At 53.3% G+C, this 21812-nt stretch overlaps 1 protein-coding gene across 2 annotated transcripts in view; it reads right to left on the bottom strand.

Moving 5' to 3' along the window:
- c31h19orf67 (chromosome 31 C19orf67 homolog) overlaps positions 1 to 21812 on the bottom strand; it is a 45889-nt gene that overhangs the window by 2988 nt on the left and 21089 nt on the right. Inside the window, exons 3-6 of one of the 2 annotated variants that reach the window (XM_085971797.1) lie at positions 18174 to 18318; positions 14416 to 14516; positions 6245 to 6433; positions 1928 to 2083 (exon numbers count right to left, since the gene is read on the bottom strand). In XM_085971797.1, the coding sequence (XP_085827923.1) occupies positions 1928 to 2083; positions 6245 to 6433; positions 14416 to 14516; positions 18174 to 18318 (591 nt within the window). The remainder of the gene's footprint in view (positions 1 to 1927; positions 2084 to 6244; positions 6434 to 14415; positions 14517 to 18173; positions 18319 to 21812) is intronic. The other variant, XM_085971798.1, reaches the window with a different exon arrangement.

Here is a 21812-nt window from a genome sequence, read left to right as displayed (position 1 = left end):
AGAGACTTGAGCACAAAAGTCCAGGCTGACACTCCCAGTGCGGTACTGAGGGAGCGCCGCACTGTCGGAGGGGCAGTACTGAGGGAGCGCCGCACTGTCGGAGGGGCAGTACTGAGGGAGCGCCGCACTGTCGGAGGGGCAGTACTGAGGGAGCGCCGCACTGTCGGAGGGGCAGTACTGAGGGAGCGCCGCACTGTCGGAGGGGCAGTACTGGGGGAGCGCCGCACTGTCGGGGCAGTACTGAGGGAGCGCCGCAGTGTCGGAGGGGCAGTACTGAGGGAGCGCCGCACTGTCGGAGGGGCAGTACTGAGGGAGCGCCGCACTGTCGGAGGGGCAGTACTGAGGGAGCGCCGCACTGTCGGAGGGACAGTACTGAGGGAGCGCCGCACTGTCGGAGGGGCAGTACTGAGGGAGCGCCGCACTGTCGGAGGGTCAGTGCTGAGGGACTGTCGGAGGGGCAGTACTGAGGGAGCGCTGCACTGTCGGAGGGCCAGTACTGAGGGAGTGCCGCACTGTCAGAGGTGCCGTCTTTCGGATGAGACGTTAAACCCAGGCCCCGTCGGCTCTCTCGGGTGGACGTAAAAGATTCCATGGCACTATTTCGAAGAAGAGCAGGGGAGTTCTCCCCGGTGTCTTGGCCAATATTTATCCCTCAATCAACATCATTAAAAACAGATTATCTGGGTCATTATTATATTGCTGCTTGTGGGAGCTTGCTGTGCGCAAATTGGCGTTTCCCACATTACAACAGTGACTGCACTTCAAAAAGTAATTCATTGGCTGTAAAGCGCTTTGGGATGGCCTGAGGTCGTGAAAGGCGCTGTAGAAATGCAAGTCTTTTTTTATCACCACAACGTGATTCTAAAACAAAGTTTGTTCAACTGCTATATGTCAATATCCCTCTCTTTCCCCCACCCTTGCCCAACCCCCCACTTGTGTGCCGCTCTCTATCTATGGATACTCTGCTGATCTTCACTAGTGCCCCTCATGCTGAGTAAAAATGTGTGTCGAAGTTAATTTAAGATTTCAGTGATGGAAAGGTGCACACAGCTGATGTCTGGGCTGCTGGTGATAAGCCAGGCAGCAGCAAGGGTTTGTGTTGGAGTGTCTCCAGCTCCTGTGCTTGTCGAACAGCATTTCCTTACCCAATAAAAATCCATTACACCACAGGATACAATCACATTTCCACTGGTATAGCAGCATAACCCAAGTGCCTTGTACTAGCACTCTGGGAACTGATTTATTTTAGCCTGAGAAACATTGATGTACATTAAAGTACTTTTCTTTAGGAAGCCCTAGGGCAAGTCTGATGAATGGGATTGGATACGACACATGGCGGTTATAAATATCTTGTCTATATTGCTCCTCTTAACTCCTCAGCCTGATTTATGATTATTATTACAATCACAGCACACTCCAACAAACATCTACTTATGGTTATAGCTCTACTCTGCTGTAGCTTTGCTCACTAGAGTTTGGAGCCAATCTCTCCCGCCCCAACGTTGCAGCACTACAACACCCTGCATTTATATAGCGCCTTTTAATGTGGTAAAGCGTCACAAGGCGCTTCGCAGGAGTGTTTACATACGTACGTACATACAGACCAGAAGCCCCCGGCTAAGGCTGCCAGTTTGGAGCCAGTGCCGTTAGGTTAGCGCCAGGAATGCTACAACTGCCCTCCGCAAGGGAGAGGTAAACAGGCCGGGATTCCTGCTCCTGATCGCGAGCCAGGGCTGTGCTGCTGAAAAGTGCAAGCTCAAGACAGGTGCATTTAGGGGAAGATAATTGCATGAGGGAGAAAGGCACAGAAGGATACGCTGATAGGGGCGGGAGGAGGTTCGTGTGGAGTATAACTGCCGGCCTGTTTCCGTGCTGTACCTGCTATGTAATTCTATGTAATCTAAAGCTCAATATCTGGGGCAGTTACCAGCAAAGGATATCTGGCTCTCCTGGCGCCGGTTCTACCTGAATCCAGCGACCAATGGACCACAGCCGCCTGCTCTTGGCAGTGGCAGTTGTATTCTTCGAGCCCGGTTGGCTGTTGTCCATCACTTGACTCGCCTCCTTGTAGCACAGGAAGTAACTGCAGCAAATAATAGAACAGGACCGTAAAGGAGCAAGTCTGAAGGACAGAGGAACCCATACAGAAAATGCAACCGACATAGACAATACAGCTCCCAGTGACCTAACTCAACCAGCAACCCGTAGAACGGGTAAACCATATGATTCTATACATTAAAAGATACAATAGCTATGCATTCATGGCTCTAACTGGAACATAGGAACAGGAGTTGACCATTTTGCCCCTCGAGCCTGTTCCACCATTCAATGAGGTCATGGCTGACCTGTGACCTAATATATGTTATCCTGGGTGTTACTTGAGGTTAGGTTTCTTGATGACACATCATCTACTGGCTCAACTGTGCCACTGCCTTGTAACACACACCCAGATATCATCTATTTTTGGGAGAGTCCAAAACTAGAGGCCATAAACATAAGATAGTCACTAAAATAGCCAATAGGGAATTCAGGAGAAACTTCTTTACCCAGAGAGTGGTGAGAATGTGGAACTCGCTACCACAGGGAGTGGTTGAGGCGAATAGTATGGATGCATTTAAGGGGAAGCTGGATAAACACATGAGGGAGAAAGGAATCGAAGGATATGCTGATAGATTGAGATGAAATAGGGTGGGAGGAGGCTGGTGTGGAGCAGAAACACCGTCACGGACCAGTTGGGCCGAATGGCCTGTTTCTGTGCTTCTGTGATTCTATCAAATGGCTATATTTTTATAATGGCCCTGAAATTAGGATCGGGTGCTTGCCGCGCGTGCAAGCCCCCGATGTGCACTCACCCTGCGCGCCGACATCTGAAGCTCGGGCCTGCTTGCATTTCCTGTCACTGGCCCGGTTCAGCTGTCGGCGCGCTGTGCTTACCTGATCCAGCGGCGTAGTTAGTGCGATGTGCCGGCTGGGATCAGGTGAGCACTGTGCAGCCAATCAGGGGAGGGGAAACTCATTCATGAGTTTGACAGTAAGAGCTGTCAAACTCATGAAAAGTATGGGCTGCCAAAACACTACTTTAACTTTAAATAAAATTTTTAAAAACATCCCACTGATTATAATAACTATAAATAAGTTTTTTAAAAATGTTTTAAACAATTAATCAATTTTTTGTAAAAAATAATTTTTTAAAAATAGGATCTAAAACTAAACTTACCTTACTGTAAATTCTTTAAAAATAACAAACCTGTGGAAAAAAAATTTCTACATTGTACTAAAAGCCCACTTACCTGAAAAACTAAATACTTACGTCTGCTTTTTCCACGAATAAAGACCGGAGGCCTTTGCACGCGCGCAACTCTGGAAAAAAAAAGGAATTTCACTGCGCACGCGCTGCCTGTGCAGTCGCGCGCGTTCTGCCTCTTAACCCCTTGGGTCAGAGGACAGGAAATGCCGGTTTTCAGCGCATGCGCTGTGCATGCTGAAAACCGGCAATTCCTCCGGGCACACGTGTGAGTACCCCGTCCATACTCACGCGTTGTGCCCGGAATTACTGGGCCAATGTCAAAATACTGCGGATGCTGGAAATCTGAAATAACAACAGAAAATGCTGGAAACACTCAGCAGGCCAGGCAGCATCCGTGGAGAGAGAAACACCGAGGGTCACAGACCTGAAACGTTAACTCTGTTTCTCTTTCCACGGATGCTGCCTGGCCCGCTATATTTTTATGTTCAGTATTATACAGAATAATGCAACCTGTGGGAGACAAGAAGATGGGAACTCATCTTGGGGTTAGGAGGACCTTGTCAAATTACATAAATTTGGAGGCCTCAATATGGTGCAGTAAGCTGGAAGTTATACGATTGGTAAATGACTGTCACTCGCCTATTATCCTATTTCCACAGACCATGTACAATCTACTCAGTCTTGGATTCTGCCCCACATCTGCCTGATCTGCTGCAAAAAGCGTCTCTCTCTCTTCACCCTCCCTCCACCACCCCCTTCCTCCCATGTAACACAAGTTAAACTCCACAACATTCATCTAACATTAAGTGTCAGCCGTGGCACAGTGGGCAGCGCTTTCAGCCTCTGAGTCAGAAGGTTGTGGGTTCAAGTCCCACTCCCGAGACTTGAGCACAAAACCCAGGCTGACACTCCAGGGCAGTACTGAGGGAGCACCGCACTGTCGGAGGGGCAGTACTGAGCGAGCGTCGCACTGTCGGAGGGGCAGTACTGAGGGAGCGCCGCACTGTCGGAGGGGCAGTACTGAGCGAGCGTCGCACTGTCGGAGGGGCAGTACTGAGGGAGCGCCGCACTGTCGGAGGGGCAGTACTGAGGGAGCGCCGCACTGTCGGAGGGGCAGTACTGAGGGAGCGCCGCACTGTCGGAGGGGCAGTACTGAGGGAGCGCCGCACTGTCGGAGGGGCAGTACTGAGGGAGCGCCGCACTGTCGGAGGGGCAGTACTGAGGGAGCGCCGCACTGTCGGAGGGGCAGTACTGAGCGAGCGTCGCACTGTCGGAGGGGCAGTACTGAGGGAGCACCGCACTGTCGGAGGGGCAGTACTGAGCGAGCGTCGCACTGTCGGAGGGGCAGTACTGAGGGAGCACCGCACTGTCGGAGGGGCAGTACTGAGGGAGCGCTGCACTGTGGGAGGGGCAGTACTGAGGGAGCGCCGCACTGTCGGAGGGGCGGTACTGAGGGAGCGCTGCACTGTCGGAGGGGCAGTACTGAGGGAGCGCCGCACTGTCGGAGGGGCAGTACTAAGGGAGCGCTGCACTGTCGGAGGGGCAGTACTGAGGGAGCGCCGCACTGTCGGAGGGGCAGTACTGAGGGAGCGCCGCACTGTCGGAGGGGCAGTACTGAGGGAGCGCCGCACTGTCGGAGGGGCAGTACTGAGGGAGCGCCGCACTGTCGGAGGGGCGGTACTGAGGGAGCGCTGCACTGTCGGAGGGGCGGTACTGAGGGAGCGCTGCACTGTCGGAGGTGCCGTCTTTCGGATGAGACGTGAAACCGAGGCCCCGTCTGCTCTCTCAGGTGGTCGTAAAATATCCCGTGGCACTATTTCGAAGAAGAGCAGGGGAGTTCTCCCCGGTGTCCTGGGCCAATATTTATCCCTCAATCAACATCACTAAACCATCTGGGTCATTATCGCATTGCTGTCTGTGGGAGCTTGCTGTGTGTAAATTGGCTGCTGCGTTTCCCACATTACAACAGTGACTACACTTCAAAAAAAGTACTTCATTGGCTGTGAAGCACTGTGGGACATTACGAGGCGCTGTAGAAATACAAGTCTTTCTGTCAAATCCCTCACTTTGTTTCCTCAGGGTGCAACCCACTAGAATCATAGGGGGAGAAATTCGTTATAGCCCCGTTTGGGGCACTAAATTTTAAAAGTTTGGAAAATTAGTGCAAGGGCTAACGTTTCTAAACTTTAAAAAAAATCAGTTTTGCGCTCCAAGAAGGAGGTGGAGCAGGTGGGGCGGAGACTTCAGCAGTGCTGCCCACTGGGCCGAGCATCGCCGCCGCGGTCAAAGGCTCCGTCCGTCCCTTAAAGGGAAGGCCCATCACTGCAGGCTCTGCAATAGAAAAAGTACCGACCTGGAACCACCAAGGCAGCCGCGATCCCGCGCGATCAGCCCGGCACTCGAGCAGAGTGATGTCGGGCGCACCACTTCCTGGTGGGGCTGTAACCGAGGCGATGTCGGGGCGCGATCGGCAGCGCTTAGCCGAGGCTCCGCGGAGCGCTGCCGCGTTCCAACGCCCCTCCCCTTCAGTTAAAGGGGGAGGGGCCGCTGCCCACCCTGCAGGGCCGCCGATGGCTCACACTAGGCCACCAGGGCGGCTTGGTGCCGCGGCCGCACCTCCCCTTTAACTACCGGCCCGCGAGCGGAGGGCGGCTGGGCTCGCGACCCACGAGGCTGGCGCTGACACCACCTGTGGCAGCCTTGCTGGGGCGCTAAGGTGTCGACGCACACGGCGATGTCATCGCCGGTGGTGCAGCGGCCCGGGGCGCTACCGTAGGGGGCGCGGTGCTATCAGGTAGCGCCTCAGCAACGCCCCGCCGAATTTCACGGGAGGCGCTTTTATTGCCCTTCCCCCTGGGCAATAACCCGTTAGCGCCCTCTGGAGGCGCTAACAGCAGGCGCAAAGGAGCCGAATTTCTAACCCATAGACTCTTACAGCACAGAGGCCGGTGGTTGGGATACTATGGGCTGCCTTTTACCCTGTATAGCCATACTTACTATTCTGTACATGGTTCCACTGCATCCCCGAAGGAAGTTCCTTCACTGATATCCACGTTCCAGCGGATTTTCTTGAATAGCAGGGTTGGCTCCTTTGCCGCTGTGTAAGGTACGGGCATACAGTAGCGGAAGATGGAAACTCGAAACCAGTGCCCGAGGCGGAACTCTCCTCTGTAGAAGTAGCAGATACTGGAACGACAGAATTAAGTAAAGGAGAAACACGGTGGGTGAGGCGGGGGGAGAATGATTAGAATCCTCTGATTTATTTAAACATCTCTCCTCCCCTCCAAAAAAAAGTACATTGCTTATCGTCTCCACCCATTCCATATTGACAAAGGTTTCTCTTCACAGTATTGTGTCCAATTCTGGGCACCGCACTGTGATATACCTATCAATTCCTCCAATAAAAGGCGAAGAGTTACGAAGGTGACTAAAGGTTTTTATTGACTAAATAACAGCCCACTCTCGTGGGTGATCCGATCCAAGCAGGAGGAATACCAGCCAGTCGCTCACCTTTATACCTGGCCTGGTGGGTGGAGCCAAGGCGGAGTCGGCAGTGGTCATCCCAGGTATAGCAGTGTGGCAAGAGGCGACCTCGTACCGTGATACAATAGTGGTCAGTGATACAGTTATAACGAACAGTGGTGAACAGTGCTAACGATAGTGAACGTGGTTTACCACATTCACCCCTTGTTTAGAATTAAGTCCGGCGGGGTGAAGTGTACTACCAATTCTGGTAGGTCAGTCTGTCCGGAGGCTTCGTAAGCCTCTCCGATCGCCGCAGCGGTGGTGTTGCCTTATCCGGTGCTGGTGCCTTATCCGGTGTTGATGCTGGTGTTTGCGTGGTCGGCGAGGGCTCGTGGGGTTCCGGCATGCCGTCTACCTGGACTGAGGTTGGGGGGGGTGGTGGCGGTGTTTCCGGATCGGCTGAGGGTGCGAGGTCTCGTAGGGAGACAGTGTCCTCCCGCCCGTCTGGGTACGCCACGTAGGCGTACTGGGGGTTGGCGTGCAGGAGGTTCACCCTCTCGACCAGGGGGTCCGTTTTATGGGTCCTCACGTGTTTCCGCAGCCAGACCGGCCCCGGGGCGGTCAGCCAGGTTGGTAGAGTGGTTCCCGTAGTCGACTTCCTGGGGAAAACGAACATTCGTTCATGGGGGGTGGTGTTAGTGGCCGTGCAAAGTAATGACCGGATGGAGTGCAGCGCTGTCGGGAGGACTTCTTGCCAGCGGGAGGTTGGGAGGCCCTTAGACTTTAAGGCTAAGAGGACGGCCTTCCATACCGTCGCGTTCTCTCTTTCCACCTGACCGTTACCTCTGGGGTTGTAGCTGGTGGTCCTGCTTGCTGCAATACCTCTCTCTAGGAGGAATTGCCGGAGTTCCTCGCTCATGAAGGAGGAGCCCCGGTCGCTGTGTATATAGTTCGGGAACCCGAACAAGGCGAAGAGGGCATTCAGGCACTTAATGACCGTGCTACTGGTCATGTCGGGGCAGGGGAAGGCAAAGGGGAAGCGGGAGTACTCATCAACGATGTTGAGGAAGTACACATTACGGTCAGAGGACGGGAGGGGCCCCTTAAAGTCGATGCTCAGGCGCTCGAAGGGGCGGGTGGCCTTGATCAGGCTTGCTCGGTCCGGCCTATAGAAGTGCGGTTTGCACTCCGCACAGGTCTGGCAGTTCCTGGTCATGGTCCTGACCTCCTCGATGGAGTAGGTCAGGTTGCGGGCCTTAATGAAATGGTAGAGTCTGGTGACTCCGGGGTGGCAGAGCTGGTCGTGGAGGGTCTGAAGCCTATCGATATGCGCGCTGGCGCATGTCATTCGTGAAAGGGCATCAGGGGATTCGTTCAGCTTGCCTGGCCGGTACAAGATCTCATAATCGTAGGTGGAGAGCTCGATTCTCCATCTCAAAATCTTGTCATTCTTGATTTTGCCCTTCAGCTTGTTATTAAACATGAAAGCCACCGAACGCTGGTCGGTGAGGAGGGTAAATCGTTTGCCTGCCAGGTAGTGCCTCCAGCGCCGTACTGCCTCCACGATCGCCTGGGCCTCTTTCTCGACCGACGAATGTCGGATCTCGGGGCCCTGTAGGGTCCTTGAGAAGAAGGCCACTGGCCTCCCCTCCTGGTTTAGGGTGGCGGCTAAGGCGAAGTCGGAGGCGTCGCTCTCCACCTGAAAGGGGATGGACTCGTCCACTGCGTGCATCGTGGCCTTGGCTATGTCTCCCTTAATGAGGGAGAAGGCCGCGCACGCCTCCTCCGTGAGGGGGAAGGAAGTGGCTTTCAGGAGGGGTCTGGCTTTGTCCGCGTAATTGGGTACCCATTGGGCATAGTAGGCGAAAAGCCCCAGGGTTCTCCTAAGTGCTTTAGGGCAGTGGGGGAGGGGTAGCTCCATGAGGGGGCGCATTCTTTCTGGGTCGGGGCCGATGATTCCGTTCTCCACTACGCAGCCGAGGATGGCAAGGCGCGTGGTGTTAAACACGCATTTCTCCTTATTGTAGGTGAGGTTCAGCCGTTGGGCCGTACGGAGGAATTTCTCCAGATTCGCGTCATGTTCCTGCTGGTCGCGGCCGCAGATAGTGACGTTATCTAGGTAGGGGAATGTAGCCTGCAGTTCGTTCTGGTCAACCATCTGGTCCATCTCCCTTTGGAAGACCGAGACCCCATTAGTGACACCGAAGGGGACCCTAAGGAAGTGGTATAGGCGCCCATTCGCCTCGAAGGCGGTATACTGGCGGTCCTCAGGGTGGATAGGGAGTTGGTGGTAGGCCGACTTCAGGTCGATGGTCGAGAATACTTTATACTGTGCAATCTGATTGACCATGTCAGATATGCGGGGGAGGGGGTATGCGTCCAGCTGGGTATATCTGTTTATGGTCTGGCTGTAGTCGATGACCAGGCGGTTTTTATCGCCGGTCTTTACGACTACGACCTGGGCACGCCAGGGGCTGCTGCTCCCCTCGATAATGCCCTCTTTCAGGAGGCGCCGCACCTCAGAGCTAATGAAGGCTCTGTCCCCGGCGCTATACCGCCTGCTTTTGGTAGCGACGGGTTTGCAGTCAGGGGTAAGGTTAGCAAACAGAGAGGGTGGCGGGACCTTGAGGGTGGAGAGGCTGCAGGTGTTACGCGGTGGGCGGTTTAACGTTTGCTGGTTGTTGACTGTGAGTGGGGGGAGGGGTCCACCGTATGCTAGGGTTACGCTTTGGAGGTGGGATTGGAAGTCCAGCCCTAGTAGGACGGCAGCGCAGAGATGGGGGAGGACGAGGAGTTTAAAGTTTTTATACTCCGTGCCCTTAACCGACAGGGTCACGACACAGTAGCCGCTGATGTCCGTGGCGTGGGACCTCGATGCCATCGAGATTCGGCTGCGCGTTGGTAGGACAGAGAGGGAGTAGTGGCTCACCGTGTCTGGGTGGATGAAGCTCTCCGTGCTTCCGCTGTCGAACAGGCAGGTCGTGGCGTGGCCGTTCACTTTGATGTCCATCATTGACTTGGACAGATGGTGCGGGCGGGCTTGGTCCAGGGTGACGGAAGCTAGTGTGTAGCTGAGCGAGTCGTTGTCATCTGCGGGCGAGGCGGTCGGGCGTGGTGAGTAAAATGGCGTCTCCCACGAGGTAGGGCCCCATGAGGCACTATTGGGGTCGGTTGCCTTAATCAAAGATGGCCGCCCCCATGACTCATGTGTGGGGATGCTGGCCTCAGTTGCCCTAAACAAAGATGGCCGCCCCCATGACTCATGTGTGGGGATGCTGGCCTCAGTTGCCCTAAACGAAGATGGCCGCCCCCATAGTTCGCATGCGGCACTGCTGGCCTCTGAGGATCCGCTCCTGCAGGCCTTGGAGAAGTGGCCTTTCTTCAGGCAGGTTCTACATATGGAGTTCTTGGCTGGGCAGCGCGACCTCGGGTGCTTCTCCTGGCCACAAAAAAAACAGCCGGCGGCCCGATCGCGGATGCCCGATGTCGGGGCCGGTGCCGGGGGTGGCGGGGCCGGTCGGGTCCGGGACGCCGACGCAGAGGTAGGTCCCGGGGGCGGCGCTGGGAAGGGTGCTGTGGTAGGGGTCGGGCCCGAGTCCCAGGGTCGCGAGCAGTACCTGGTGAATGCTTCCTGATCTTGGTGGGCCACTTCCAGGGAGATAGCGAGGGCTTCAGCTTTTTCCATGCTGAGGTCTTTAGCTTCCAGCAGTCTTTGCCGTGAGTACTCGGACCGTAGGCCTTTCAGGAATGCGTCGCGGATATTATCTTCAGTATTTTCGGCTGCCGACACCGATTTAAAGTCACAGTTCCTGGCGAGTGCATATAGCGCCTGTGAGAATTCGGCTACTGATTCTCCTGGCTGTTGCGGCCGTGATCTTAGGAGGTGCCTAGCGTACATGTAGTTTACCGGGGTCCGGTACTTCTGTTTCAGCAGGTTGATGGCGGTCTCGTAGGTAGTCATGTCCTCGATGAGAGTGTATACTCTCGGGCTCAGTTGTGCCTGCAGGACACTTAGTTTGGATGCCTGAGGGACGCTGGATTCTCTCAGGTATGATTCGAAGCAGACCAGCCAGTGTTTAAAGTCTGCGGCTGAGTTTGCTGCTCGTGGGTTCAGGTCCAGGTACGGCGGTCTGAGGGCTCGCAGCCAAGCTGGCTGGTGTGGCTGTGCTCCTGGGAGCTGCGCTGGTGGCTCCTCCGCCGGTTGTGACTCGTTGTCGGACATCATTAAATTTAGTCAATAAAATTGATATACCTATCAATTCCTCCAATAAAAGGCGAAGAGTTACGAAGGTGACTAAAGGTTTTTATTGACTAAATAACAGCCCACTCTCGTGGGTGATCCGATCCAAGCAGGAGGAATACCAGCCAGTCGCTCACCTTTATACCTGGCCTGGTGGGTGGAGCCAAGGCGGAGTCGGCAGTGGTCATCCCAGGTATAGCAGTGTGGCAAGAGGCGACCTCGTACCGTGATACAATAGTGGTCAGTGATACAGTTATAACGAACAGTGGTGAACAGTGCTAACGATAGTGAACGTGGTTTACCACACACTGTAGGAAGGATCTCAAGGCCTTGGAGAGGGTGCAGAGGAGATTGACCAGAATGGTTCCAGGGATGAGGGGCTTCCAATGTGGAGAGACTGGAGAAGCTGGGGTTGTTCTCCTTAGAGCAGAGACGATTAAGGGGAGATTTGATAGAGGTCTTGAATATCATGAAAGGTTTTGATAGAGTAGACGGGGAGAAATTGTTTCCAGTGGCAGGAGGGTCGGTAACCAGAGGACGCAGATTTAAGGTGATTTGCAAAAGTACCAGAGGGGGGAGATGAGGAGAATTTTTTTTACGCAGCGAGTTGTTGAGATCTGGAATGCGCTGGAAGCAGATTCAAGAGTAACTTTCAAAAGGGAATTGGATAAATACTTAAAACAGGAAACATTTGTAGGGCTATGAGGAAAGAGCGGGGCAGTGGGATTAATTGGAGAGCTCTTTCAAAGAGCCGGCACAGGCACGACGGGCCGAATGGCCTCCTTCTGTGCTGTAAGATTTTATGGTTCTATCTCTCAAAGGTAGTATTTGCCTTTCTTTCTGTTTTATGTGGCATTCCTCTTAGCCTCTCCCCAGTTACCTTTCCTCTGTCTTGTCGCTCTCAGTGGCACAGGGAGAGAGAGACCTACAAACACACCAAACAGCTGATTATATAATGTAATTAGTGCGCTCGCTCTGACCCGCCAAGGGTCCCCTTCTCTCGAAGGCACTGATTTACGCTGGGGGTGATTCCACAGGCACTGGCTGCTCCCGCGATGCCCAGTCCAAATGGCCTTTCTTCATCTTTGAGCCGAGACAACCGGCTATTTGACCAGAGGGTGGCCTCGCACCCAAACCTGATCGTGTCCTCATCAGACATTTCTTCCGCAAGAGTTTGGATCATTTTCCCCTTGCAAGCTTAGGAGGTGCTGAGGCCAAATAGAGTGCTCCCACCACCTGTCCTGGTCTGTGTGGCTCAGTACCGGACCAGATCAGACCCAGGCCAGATCAGAACCGAATCAGATCAGAACCGGACCAGATCAGAACCAGGCCAGATCAGAACCAGACCAGATCAGAACCGGACCAGATCAGAACCGGGCCAGATCAGAACCGGACCAGATCAGAACCAGACCAGATCAGAACCAGGCCAGATCAGAACCAGGCCAGATCAGAACCGAATCAGATCAGAACCAGGCCAGATCAGAACCAGGCCAGATCAGAACCGAATCAGATCAGAACCAGGCCAGATCAGAACCAGGCCAGATCAGAACCAGGCCAGATCAGAACCGAATCAGATCAGAACCAGGCCAGATCAGAACCAGGCCAGATCAGAACCGGACCAGATCAGAACCAGACCAGATCAGAACCAGGCCAGATCAGAACCAGGCCAGATCAGAACCGAATCAGATCAGAACCAGGCCAGATCAGAACCAGGCCAGATCAGAACTGAATCAGATCAGAACCAGGCCAGATCAGAACCGAATCAGATCAGAACCGAATCAGATCAGAACCAGACCAGATCAGAACCGGACCAGATCAGAACCGGACCAGATCAGAACCGAATCAGATCAGAACCGGACCAGATCAGAACCAGACCAGATCAGAACCAGGCCAGATCAGAACCAGGCCAGATCAGAACCGAATCAGATCAGAACCAGGCCAGATCAGAACCAGGCCAGATCAGAACCGAATCAGATCAGAACCAGGCCAGATCAGAACCAGGCCAGATCAGAACCGAATCAGATCAGAACCAGGCCAGATCAGAACCAGGCCAGATCAGAACCGAATCAGATCAGAACCAGACCAGATCAGAACCAGGCCAGATCAGAACCAGACCAGATCAGAACCGGACCAGATCAGAACCAGGCCAGATCAGAACCGGGCCAGATCAGAACCGGACCAGATCAGAACCAGGCCAGATCAGAACCAGGCCAGATCAGAACCGAATCAGATCAGAACCAGGCCAGATCAGAACCAGGCCAGATCAGAACCGAATCAGATCAGAACCAGGCCAGATCAGAACCGAATCAGATCAGAACCGAATCAGATCAGAACCAGACCAGATCAGAACCGGACCAGATCAGAACCGGACCAGATCAGAACCGAATCAGATCAGAACCGGACCAGATCAGAACCAGGCCAGATCAGAACCGGACCAGATCAGAACCGGACCAGATCAGAACCAGGCCAGATCAGAACCAGGCCAGATCAGAACCGGACCAGATCAGAACCAGACCAGATCAGAACCAGGCCAGATCAGAACCAGGCCAGATCAGAACCGAATCAGATCAGAACCAGGCCAGATCAGAACCAGGCCAGATCAGAACCAGGCCAGATCAGAACCGAATCAGATCAGAACCAGGCCAGATCAGAACCGAATCAGATCAGAACCAGACCAGATCAGAACCAGACCAGATCAGAACCAGGCCAGATCAGAACCAGGCCAGATCAGAACCGGACCAGATCAGAACCGAATCAGATCAGAACCAGACCAGATCAGAACCAGACCAGATCAGAACCAGACCAGATCAGAACCGGACCAGATCAGAACCAGGCCAGATCAGAACCAGGCCAGATCAGAACCGAATCAGATCAGAACCAGGACAGATCAGAACCAGACCAGATCAGAACCAGGCCAGATCAGAACCGAATCAGATCAGAACCAGACCAGATCAGAACCAGGCCAGATCAGAACCGAATCAGATCAGAACCAGACCAGATCAGAACCAGGCCAGATCAGAACCGAATCAGATCAGAACCAGACCAGATCAGAACCAGACCAGATCAGAACTCAATCAGATCAGAACCAGACCAGATCAGAACTGGACCAGATCAGAACCAGACCAGATCAGAACTCAATCAGATCAGAACCAGACCAGATCAGAACCAGACCAGATCAGAACCAGACCAGATCAGAACCGGACCAGATCAGAACCAGACCAGATCAGAACCAGACCAGATCAGAACTCAATCAGATCAGAACCAGGTCAGATCAGAACCAGACCAGATCAGAACCAGACCGGATCAGAACCAGACCAGATCAGTACCAGTCCAGACAGTCTGTTCTACTTGAGTTAATTGGGTGTTTGAGATAGCTGATTTTATCCAGTCAGATGTTTTCTTGCATTGCGATTTCATTTTCCCTCGGACAGTGAGGGCGAGGGGGGCTTGGGGTCCCCATTACCTGCAGGGGTCCGTCTCCTCCAGCGAGATGAAACCAAAGGACGCGTACATTAGAACCAGCTGTTCCAGACTCGAAGCCAGCTGCTGGGAGAACTGCAAAAGCTGGGAAAACACAATAAGTAACAGGTGGACACAGAGATAGCAAGTAACGTGCTGCAGTGCAAGGCAAGGGCAACGATAGACACAGGGAGGGCAGAAGACAGCGCAAATACAGAGTTAAACCAGCAACAGAAACAAAACTTCACAGGGGTTTGCATTTGCCTGGTGTCACTGCCTGTGTCAAAGGTCACTGCCTGTGTCAAAGGTCCAAGGCTTGATGGGCAAAAATATTGACCAAATAATAGGGTACAGGTCAGGAAAGGACTGGCTTCCCCTGGACAGGTCTCACAGAAAAATGGAGAAGCTAATAGCACAGCGCTATGGAACCATTCACGGGGGCTTCCAGGAAATCTCCCGGTTTCTCACTCGTCCAGTCCGCCCCTGGTGCAGGTGCCGAATTTTAAACTTCTCAATAGCGATTTAAATTTTACACCTGAACTTTGTTTTCTAAAATATGGTTATTTTAAAATTCTCATCCTTGTTTTCGAATCCCTCTGTGGCCTCGCCCCCTCCCTATCTCTGTAACCTCCTCCAGCCCCACAACCCCACCGAGATCTCTGCGCTCCTCTAATTCTGGCCTCTTGAGCATCTCCGATTTCCATCGCTCCACCATTGGCGGCCGTGCCTTCAGCTGCCTGGGGCCTAAGCTCTGGAATTCCCTCCCTGAACCTCTCCGCTTCTCTACCTCCATCTCCTCTTTTGAGACATTCCTTAAAACCTACCTCTCACCTGTCCTAATATCTCCTTATGTGGCTCGGTGTCAAATTTTTTCTGATTACTCTCCTGTGCAGCGCCTTGGGACGTTTTACTACATTAAAGGCGCTATATAAATACAAGTTGATGTAAAAAGACTACTGAGCACTTGGTTGGAGTATAAAACAAGGTTTTAATCAACTGTTTCACAACCATGAGATTCTAGTTACATCACTAGTTCCTGGTTACAAAAACATCCTGAGCAAGCTGGGCCCACGCCCGAGTATTTATACTCCTTGGACGGCGCCACCAGCTGGCCGCCCAGTGTTACTTCATGAGTCATCTCTTCATGAATGGTAAGATTCATGGCACAAGTTGTTGTTGCTGTCCTCACCCGACTCAGCACATGCAAACACACTGCCGGCAGGGGCCACTGTATAGTAATGAAGACCCTGTTAATTTTCAGGCACAATTGTAGCACTTTATGCTGTCCCAGCGAGCAGACTGGGGCGAGCATAAGAGACAACTTGCATTTCTACAGCACCTTTCACAACCTCAGGACGTCCCAAAGCACTTTTTACAGTCAATGAAGTACTTTTGAAGTGTCGTCACTGTCACTAGTAATGTAGGAAACAGTGGCAGCCAATTCGCGCACAGCAAGATCCCACAAACAGCAATGAGATATAATGACCAAATAATCTGTTTCTGAGTGATGTTGGTTGAGGGATAAATATTGGCCCCAGGACACTGGGGAGAACTCCCCCTGCTCTTCATTGCAACAGTGCCGAGAGAACAGACGGGGCCTTGGTTTAACGTTTCATCCGAGAGACGGCCCCTCCGACAGTGCGGCGCTCCCTCAGTACTGCCCCTCCGACAGTGCGGTGCTCCCTCAGTACTGCCTCTCTGACAGTGCGGCGCTCCCTCAGTACTGCCCCTCCGACAGTGCGGCGCTCCCTCAGTACTGCCCCTCCAACAGTGCGGCGCTCCCTCAGTACTGCCCCTCCGACAGTGTGGCGCTCCCTCAGTACTGCCCCTCCGACAGTGCAGTGCTCCCTCAGTACTGCCCCTCTGACAGTGCGGCGCTCCCTCAGTACTGCCCCTCCGACAGTGCGGCGCTCCCTCAGTACTGCACCTCCGACAGTGCGGCGCTCCCTCAGTACTGCCCCTCCAACAGTGCGGCGCTCCCTCAGTACTGCCCCTCCGACAGTGCAGCGCTCCCTCAGTACTGCCCCTCCAACAGTGCGTCGCTCCCTCAGTACTGCCCCTCCGACAGTGCGTCGCTCCCTCAGTACTGCCCCTCCGACAGTGCGTCGCTCCCTCAGTACTGCCCCTCCAACAGTGCGTCGCTCCCTCAGTACTGCCCCTCCAACAGTGCGGCGCTCCCTCAGTACTGCCCCTCCGACAGTGCGGCGCTCCCTCAGTACTGCCCCTCCGACAGTGCAGCGCTCCCTCAGTACTGCCCCTCCAACAGTGCGTCGCTCCCTCAGTACTGCCCCTCCGACAGTGCAGCGCTCCCTCAGTACTGCCCCTCCGACAGTGCAGCGCTCCCTCAGTACTGCCCCTCCGACAGTGAGGCGCTCCCTCAGTACTGCCCCTCCGACAGTGCAGCGCTCCCTCAGTACTGCCCCTCCGACAGTGTGGCGCTCCCTCAGTACTGCCGCTCCGACAGTGCAGCGCTCCCTCAGTACTGCCCCTCCGACAGTGCGGCGCTCCCTCAGTACTGCCCCTCCGACAGTGCAGCGCTCCCTCAGTACTGCCCCTCCGACAGTGTGGCGCTCCCTCAGTACTGCCCCTCCGACAGTGCGGCGCTCCCTCAGTACTGCCCCTCCAACAGTGCGGTGCTCCCTCAGTACTGCCCCTCCGACAGTGCGTCGCTCCCTCAGTACTGCCCCTCCAACAGTGCGTCGCTCCCTCAGTACTGCCCCTCCAACAGTGCGGCGCTCCCTCAGTACTGCCCCTCCAACAGTGCGTCGCTCCCTCAGTACTGCCCCTCCGGCAGTGCGGCGCTCCCTCAGTACTGCCCCTCCGACAGTGTGGTGCTCCATCAGTACTGCCCCTCCAACAGTGCGTCACTCCCTCAGTACTGCCCCTCCGACAGTGTGGTGCTCCATCAGTACTGCCCCTCCGACAGTGCGGCGCTCCCTCAGTACTGCCCCTCCGACAGTGTGGTGCTCCATCAGTACTGCCCCTCCGACAGTGTGGTGCTCCATCAGTACTGCCCCTCCGACAGTGCGGCGCTCCCTCAGTACTGCCCCTCCGACAGTGCAGCACTCCCTCAGTACTGCCCCTCCGACAGTGCAGCGCTCCCTCAGTACTGCCTCACCGACAGTGCAGCGCTCCCTCAGTACTGCCCCTCCGACAGTGCAGCGCTCCCTCAGTACTGCCCCTCCGACAGTGCAGCGCTCCCTCAGTACTGCCCCTCCGACAGTGCGGCGCTCCCTCAGTACTGCCCCTCCGACAGTGCGGCGCTCCCTCAGTACTGCCCCTCCGACAGTGCGGCGCTTCCTCAGTACTGCCCCTCTGACAGTGTCGCGCTCCCTCAGTACTGCCCCTCCGACAGTGCAGCGCTCCCTCAGTACTGCCCCTCTGACAGTGTCGCGCTCCCTCAGTACTGCCCCTCCGACAGTGCAGCGCTCCCTCAGTACTGCCCCTCCGACAGTGTGGCGCTCCCTCAGTACTGCCCCTCCGACAGTGTGGCGCTCCCTCAGTACTGCCCCTCCGACAGTGCGGCGCTCCCTCAGTACTGCCCCTCCGACAGTGCGGCGCTCCCTCAGTACTGCCCCTCTGACAGTGCGGCGCTCCCTCAGTACAGCCCCTCCGACAGTGCGGCGCTCCCTCAGTACTGGCACTGGGAGTGTTGGCCTGGATTACATTGCCCTGTTAAAACTTTCCTGAATACAGAGTGGGCAGGACCAGCTCTGCATCCTTTGTTAAAGCGATTTACAATCTTACTCCTAAAAGCATTACCCGTTTCTGGATATACTCGGGAAGAGGCTTCCTGTCGGAATGGATGCTGCGGGCTGTGGACTCCAGGTAGGCAAAGTACGGCTGGCAGGTTTTCACAAAGATCGGCACGGCCCTGGCAAACTCCTCATTGTGGATTCGGTCCCTGCTGCAGGGAGGGAGCAGACCCAAGACCATCAGGAGTCAGACACCAAAGATGTTGTTCAGCCCGTTACAATAATGGCTCCGAATGTTGCTGGAGCAGGACATCTCGGGGCATCCCATCGTTAGCTTAGGCTTTTACCCTCACCCTTCAGCTCCCAAATTCTTTTGCCCTGTCTCTTGCCCAGAGCGCGAGCTGATAATGGTGCGGCGAGGGCACTGGGGCATCTGGGACCTCAGTGAACGACGGGCCTGAAGTGGGACATTGGCGCCCTTCAGGAATTAAGGGGTTAACAATGCAGCTTGCACACTAACAACGGTTGAGACAGAGACCGGCGGAGACAGCTCAGACAAGCTGACCACAAGGTCTCGGTGCTTTTGCAAGATTAGATGAAATTAGCTCAGAAGCACCATCTATGATTAACCACAAGCTATGGAACCTAGAGATAAGTAAAACCACACGGGGCACAGCGAGACAGAAATGCAGACATGTGGTTTTACGAAAGGTTACAAAATTATAACAGGTGAGATCATAAAGATCATGTGACAATAAGTAGAGGCGAAAGGTTGTGTGACGCGAGATAGGGAATTAGCCAATCAGCAACTGTGCACACGGGCCTTAGGCCAATTAAAACAATGTAACGGGATTGTGCACGAGGCTACCACGACTTTTGAATGCATAAATATGTAACGCTTACTGTATCAATTTGGAGAAGTCTCCTGGTGCGGTAGTAGAGATTGTCTCCCCACTGGTGTAATAAAGACCATTCGAATAACGATCTAAAACCTTGTGTCGAGTGTTGGTTTAAAATACTCCACAACAGGGCAACAGTCTATCTCCTTAACCAGTGAGATTTAAGGATTGAGAAAGAAACAGAGGGCCGACGGAGAAGGAAGTCGGGTGAATTAGAGTCAAATCAGCTACAGAAAGAGAAATAAAGAGAGGGAAATAAAGATCGGATTAAGAGCGAGAGAGAGAAAGAGACATAAAGGAAAAGCAAGAAAATATTTTTAAAATCTCTAACAACAATTTACTACCTGTTGGAATGAGACTCCACAGTTTAAATTGTTCCCTTTCTGGGCAGGAGCATTTGAGTGGCATTGCAGGAACATATATCTCCTCATTACAAAGGTACTTAGGCTGTTAGATTCCAGCCCTAACTTTCTGCGGCGAGTTTAACGGGTAATTAATGCGCGACGGCAGCAATTTCCTGAAACTCGCGGGGAGGTTGAGGGCGAGCTGCCGTTTCCGCGAGGCTGACGGCGGAGCGGCGCAAATCGTCCAGCGACTCGTGGCGATTCGCCACTCACCGGGGTGACTCTCCCTCGCCACAAGTTGCGGGATGGTTCGCTCATTGATAACGGCGAGCGCCGTTAAACCCGCCGTTAAACTTGCCCGTCACATTATCTACTAACCTTAGTGACACTAGTTACTGAAACTACTGGAACGTAAATCAGGCACCGGTGTCACGAACTAAGATCACTAGTGATTAACACCAGGTAGGAGCTACTGATTCTGATGGTTAATTCAGCACTAAACATTAGGCACTCATTTATTATTGAACCAGCTGGGGCTTTCAACTTAAGAAGCAACAGCTTCATAAAGGATTATTAGATCTGAGATTTTTTTATATGAAGCTTTAGTGAGGATCCAAAACCCATTGTTCAGGACACGGCCAGGTTCGAGGACAGATAGCGAGGAGGCAGATGAAGCACTGGCTGCATGCCACCAAGTTTGGACTTCAAAAGCTCGTGGACTGTGGGAAGAAGGGAAGGGATTTCACAGCTTCATACTGTTTAAACAGAGTGACTGCTGCCAATGAGCGGAAGCTGCGCAGAGGAGTTCCGTGCGTAAATCTGTGGTGGTTTAAGCCTGAATGTATAAAAAGAAAGATTTGCATTTCTATAGCCCCTTTCACGACCTCAGGACGCCCAACGCGCTTTACAGCCAATGAAGTACTTTTTTAAGTGTGGTCACTGTTGTAATGTGGGAAACGCGGCAGCCAATTTGCGCACAGCAAGCTCCCACAAACAGCAATGTGATAATGACCAGATAATCTGTTTTAGTGATGTTGGTTGTGGGATAAATATTGGCCCCGGGACACGAGGGAGAACTCCCCTGCTCTTCTTCCAAATAAGAATATAAAAACATAAGAAGTAGGAGCAGGAGTAGGCCAATCGGCCCCTCGAGCCTGCTCCGCCATTCAATAAGATCATGGCTGATCTGATCCTAACCGCCAATCTACTATCACAGAACCATCTCCTGAATCTAACAGAATTAGACACACGAAATAGGAGCAGGATCAGGCTACATGGCCCCTGGGCCCGCTCCACTACCCACAGGGCCATGTCCGATCCGAACGTAGACTCATGTCCAAATTCCTGCCCGCTCCCCGTAACCCTTAATTCCCTTTACTTCTAGGAAACTGTCTATTTCTGTTTTAAATTTATGTAATGATGTAGCTTCTACAGCTTTTTGGGGCAGCATATTCCATGGACCTACCACCCTCTGAGTGAAGTAGTTCCTCCTCATCTCAGTTTTGAAAGAGCAGCCCCTTATTCTAAGACTATGCCCCCTAGTTCTAGTTTCACCCATCATCGGGAACATCCTCCCCGCATCCACCCGATCCAACCCCTTCACAATCTTATATGTTTCAATAAGATCGCCTCTCATTCTTCTGAACTCCAATGAGTAGAGTCCCAATCTACTCAACCTCTCCTCATATGTCCATCCCCTCATCCCCGGGATTAACCGAGTGAACCTTCTTTGTACTGACTCGAGAGCAAGTATGTCTTTTCTTAAGTATGGACACCAAAACTGTATGCAGTATTCCAGGTGCGGTCTCACCAATACCTTGCACAACTGAAGCAATACCTCCCTATTTTTATATTCTATCCCCCTAGCAATGAAAGCCAACATTCCATTGGCCTTCTTAATCATTTGCTGCACCTGCATACTAACCTTTTGAGTTTCGTGCACCAGGACCCCCAGATCCCTTTGTACTTCAGTACTTTCCAGTTTCTTGCCATTAAGATAATAACTTGCTCTACGATTTTTCCTGCCAAAGTGCATAACCTCACACTTTCCAGTATTGTATTCCATCTGCCAAATCTCTGCCCACTTACTTAGCCTGTCTATGTCCCGTTGCAGGTTTTTTATGTCCTCCTCACTCACTACTTTCCCTCCCATCTTAGTATCATCTGCAAACTTTGATATGTTACACTCGGTCCCCTCCTCCAAATCGTTAATATGGATTGTAAAGAGTTGGGGACCCAGCACTGACCCCTGCGGAACACCACTAGTTACTGATTGCCAGTCTGAGAATGAACCATTTATCCCAACTCTCTGCCTTCTGTTAGATAGCCAATCCTCTATCCATGCCAGAATATTACCCCCAATCCCGTGATTTTTTATCTTAAGCAATAATCTTTTGTGTGGCACCTTGTCAAATGCCTTTTGGAAGTCTAAATACACTACGTCCACTGGTTCCCCTTTATCCA

Source organism: Somniosus microcephalus, chromosome 31 (genome assembly GCF_052327205.1).
Source record: "Somniosus microcephalus isolate GS21.2 chromosome 31, FLI_Smic_1.0, whole genome shotgun sequence".
Taxonomy (NCBI): Eukaryota; Metazoa; Chordata; class Chondrichthyes; order Squaliformes; family Somniosidae; genus Somniosus; species Somniosus microcephalus.
The sequence above is the reverse complement of the archived record's forward strand: the minus strand, read 5'-3'. Positions and strand labels throughout refer to the sequence as shown.